Source organism: Hermetia illucens, chromosome 2, assembly GCF_905115235.1.
Source record: "Hermetia illucens chromosome 2, iHerIll2.2.curated.20191125, whole genome shotgun sequence".
NCBI classification, from domain to species: Eukaryota; Metazoa; Arthropoda; class Insecta; order Diptera; family Stratiomyidae; genus Hermetia; species Hermetia illucens.
The window spans coordinates 138095905-138100612 of record NC_051850.1 but is presented as its reverse complement, the minus strand read 5'-3'; the positions used below and the strand labels follow the sequence as shown (position 1 = coordinate 138100612).

Genomic DNA, 4708 nt, shown 5'->3' with positions numbered 1-4708 from the left:
GAATTGGGAAGAGATGGAAATAAAATCGGTTCGAGCGCGACTGGTGCTAGATTTCTTTGAAAGTTTTCAAAAGCGTGTCTGGGGTTAGTTTAGTGGTGGGGGGGGGGGGATTGAAAAGGAAAAAAATGACAGGAAAAGGAGCGCATATAGTGGTTATTGGATTGGCGGCAGAAAAGAGCAGGAAAACTTTTAAATAACCTTAGAAACGCATTTCCCGCCATTGTTTATTAAGTGGAGAGAAATAACGAAATTCATAATCACCAGATTAAAGACGAATAGGAGCTGCCAAGCAATATATATTGGACCAGGAGGAATATCCAGGTAAGTTCCACGGTTCCACGGGAGCTAGTAGGTTTGACTGTTTCTCAGCAAAATTATATCATGCTACTCTACTTTTAAACAACAAAGGTCGCAAGGAGATCTACAGATTTTGGAAAAGGGCGAGACTTCCTTAACCGATGATGCTATATACTACGACTTCCTTTTTCACAGCTTCGTTTTACAGAATCATAAGAACAGGCTGTAAATCTTTTATTAAGTTGTAGTCAGCCGCCAAGTATCGCCGTAGGTTACGGCAAGGCATAGTACAATTTATCAACAGCTACATATTTAAAGACATAACCACAATCACTTTTTCTATTTAATCAAAATATTTATTCATCCATGAGCAGGCTGATCTCTTAAAATTTGTTGTTAATTACAAACAATTGATTCAGTCACGTCAGAGTCAGCTCACTTAATCACGAACGACATTAACAATAGGAGCGGAAGCTGCATAGACGACTGGGGATGAATAGGTCTTAAGAAGATGTTGAGTGTAAGTCCTTACGGCGGGAGCAACAATTGGCGTAACTACATTGGCATGATCCAATACGGAAGTGATGCGTTGATGTGATACGGCCGTCGGGATCTTTTCAACAATATCTCCAACCTTTGCGATAGTTGGTTCATGAACTTGAATTGTCTCGGGATGCAGGACTGTTTGAAGACCTGTCGCAAGAACTGGAGTAGCAGCAACAGCTGTAATATGTGCATCTCCGTGAAGGATTGTTGGCATGGCGGAGGCAACAGCGAGAAGGGCAGCAAGAGCAACCTGTTGAACAAAAACAATACATTAATTTCGAAATTAGGACCCATTATAATTTAGGCTGGTTAATTGCACTTACTAATTTGAACATGTTGAAAATGTTAGGTTTTAGTTAGAGAATTTGATGTGCTATTCTGAATTCAGCTGTGAATTAACTGATGACTACCTACTGGTGTTTAGCCCTTTTTATACTGATATCATTTAAAAAATAATCTTAGAAACCATGTGTAAGACGATGCCCTCCAAAAATTGTGTAATGATGCTCCCGCGCACGGTGGTACTAGGAACGCTGATGGTACTACATAGTACGAGGTTGCAGTAATGCTGTACAATGAGCCCAGTGTAGTGTCATGACTTCTTTTTGCAACTCGATATCCCTTCGTTCTTACATCAAGTGCGTCGAACTAGTTCTTAGGGTAATTAGAGTAACAAATCCAAGTGATCAGTGACTGAGTTGTGGGGTATCCATCTGGTCTTCTATGTTACTAAGATCGTTTGCGGTTTGGAATTACCTTTCAATTTTTTCCTATTTGCGTAAATTTTCGTTTCCAAATTGTTGTCGAGTGTGTATTAGCTTCGAGTGCATATGGTAGATCGCAGATAATCGACATTAGTAGAAATAGATACAGTTTGTGGCTTGAAGTTACAAATATTATATGCATGGCAAAGTTCACTTAAGCAGATCATTCGTGCAGATGTTATTGGAGGAGGTGTATTGCTGGTTTTGCAGACATATTCTAGGTTGGTGGTAATTAGTTTATTGTTTTTGAAGATGCAAATAGGAAAGGCACTAATAATTCAGTTTGCTTTTTAGTCTTGGTTAGTAGTGACAGAGTTATCGAGGAGTGTGGAGATTCAGTTATGTGAAAGAGTGTATGAGTTTGATCCATTAGATTTCCATAACATTTGAACGTAAAGGACTATAAAGGGCTTACAGTCCTAAGCATCCATTTTCTAGCGCATATTTCACCTCTAGTTTGAGTAGCATCTTCAGTGCCCAGTTTTTCATTGTTCAAGTATAATAGGAGTAACATAAGGTGAGTACTCTGGTAGAAGTTAATGTTAGAAAGCAATAAATAAAGAATTTAAGCCATTTCCAGACAAGAAGCAATTGACAGCAAAATGGAGAGAATATGTATGACAGTCAAACATTAAGACATTTTCAAGTTAAAAGTAAAATTGGGGATTATAAAAGATTAACAAAACTATCCTTATCAACAGCAGATTCAGAAAGAGGCCAGTTGCTAAACAGGATGCTTCTGCCAAACTTTTAATTACTGGTCTAACTATTGATAACTTAGAATCGAAGTGCCATTTTAATACAACCATATAAAAGGCACTAGGAAGATAAACCAGTTCAGTGCCTTCCAGAGCCAATCTGTCATAGTTCTTCTTATGTGAAGTAGCCTTTCTGGTGACTGTTCACCTAATTGTATTTCAGTAGTTTTTTGCGAGTAAGGAGCAGGCAGCTGATTTTTCTTAAAAAAAAAGTTTCTTATTAAGCTTAAAATTAAATTTAAATTGAAATTAATCTCAGGCGCTTCAGGCAGTTGCGTAGGTGGAAAAATTACTTGCTGAAGTCATTAATAACGAGGCGGTTTGAAGTGCATTTGTCATGTTGACCCAAAATGTGGCTCCGCCTGTTGCGGATACCTGATTGGATTTTATATCTATCAATTCAGATGCTCCGCGTTGGCAGCGGATGAAAAGATGAAGAAATTAACCTCTTTATCATCCATTTTTACAATAAAATCACAAATTGGGGAACACTTTGAATATCTTATTATCACTTCTTGCTTGAATTACTTTCGAGAGACGAGACTCCGGTGTCTGCTGATAGTTGCGCTAAAGGGGTTCAAAAAATTCCTCTCCTGAGGACTTGTGGGATCCAGGAAAGCATGGTGAGGCTCAGATCTCGAAAGTTATTTGGCTGGGATGGGATGACTGCCGATCTGTTTGTGTGATCGTTGTTGATGTAAGTGTTTTTTCCTTGTTGTGGAAGACGGCGTTACTGTGCTCCTGAAGTCGTCAGAGGAGGGTAAAAATAGTCCTCGATCGAACGGGGCAATACTGCTTCTCCCGCCTTTTGGCAAGATCTTGTAGAGGATTATGGTCCAGTGACTGCGGGTGAAAACATCCCATTTGGTGTTTGATAGGCTGGTCCACTGACGATGCCTTTATGCATGCGAAAAACTTTGTTGTCCTTTGTGTTAGCAAATACATCCTTGGAATCTTTGTAGATTTCAAAGGCGCATTTGATTACCTAAGTCGGTTATATGTGTTGTCGAAACGTCGTGGGTGTGGCTGACAGGAATTAGCTCTGTGGAAGCGTGCGTGGATGAATTTGAAGCGGGGTTGTCTGCAGGGATCAATTACAAGTCTATTTACATGAAACCTATTGGATGGATTATTAGGTGAGCAGCGAGATACTGAGTGCTCGTGTATCGTAAACGAGTGGCCTTTTAAAGTCGGCATTGCGGTTTCAAAGGAGGAAACCGAATGGGGTCTAAGCAAGAGAGCTTCTAGGAGGGGTGGAGGGGGGACTCTTCCTTGCATGTTCTACGTATGGGGCCTTCTGCTGCACGAGTTCCGTGTGAGTGCTATGCCAGTGGAGGGTAGGAAACTACTCTATGCTTGCCAGCGCGTGGCGTAGTTAGCATATCTTGCTGTATGTAGCACGGTTTCGACCGACGACACGCATGTTTTGTTCGGTTCTTGGTTTAGAGGTAGCCAGGCGTGCCACACCCTAGAGGATAAGGAGGGGCGCACCTTTGCAGCAAACCGATTTAGTTAGTAGTGATCAAGTAGAGTGGTTAGGACTGCTTGCGGTCAAATGGTTGTTAGTCGTCGGGCTACATATGAGTACGGTAAAAGTGTGTCTGCCACAGGAACGTCTGTCATGGACTTTGCGTTTGAAATATACTTCCTTTTGAGTGTTGGTATTGTCTTGTGGCGTTTTGGGTATTGTATTTTTCACAAAGCAGTAGTTGACTTGCGGGAAGGTTTTGTCGGGGTTCTCTGCACCGAGCTGATTCCAATCACCCCGGGGAGTGCCGTCCGTACGTACTCGAGGAGGGCGATCAGTCCCGAGCTTGCAATGGGACTCATCTGGTGGCTCGTGCCACGGAGCTTCACCGGAGGTTATCTAATACCATAGGAACCGAGATAGCCCTCTGAGGGCACATTTTCCGGGAGAATTCCTGGAGGATTTAGGGGTTATCTCCGGCTGGCCCTCATGCGGAGGGGAGAGAAAGAGCTCCTTGTGGTCTTAAGCGTGGAGTTGTGCTTCGCATCCACTAATATGAATGTTGAGGTTGCATTTGGTATATACCAGTACTATTGTGCCAGTCATGGTGGCATCTGATTGTGGTCTCTAACTCAATCCGTGTCCAAAGAGGATGGTAGGATTACACTTACATGGCAGGTGAAACCCACAAGAGCTTTGTTTTCGGGCGTCGATCCGAAAACTACACGGTTCAGAGCAGTTTGAAACCTTCTCGGAGAAGCGTAGACTGTACGAACTGTCAGCGTTGGAGCATTGGTGTGGTTGGCTACACATAGGGTGGTCATACATATGATGAGGAATAGTAACAAAACTGTGCTTTTTGGGTTTGCATTGGC

The 4708-nt window shown here is 42.1% G+C and overlaps 1 protein-coding gene across 1 annotated transcript; it reads right to left on the bottom strand.

Moving 5' to 3' along the window:
* Positions 1-625: 625 nt before the first annotated feature.
* Positions 626-1112, bottom strand: LOC119649530 (retinin-like). Its single transcript, XM_038051716.1, has one exon. It carries the CDS (start codon positions 1055-1057, stop codon positions 737-739), a length of 321 nt encoding a protein of 106 aa, XP_037907644.1. The 5' UTR covers positions 1058-1112; the 3' UTR covers positions 626-736.
* Between the last annotated feature and the right edge of the window lie 3596 nt (positions 1113-4708).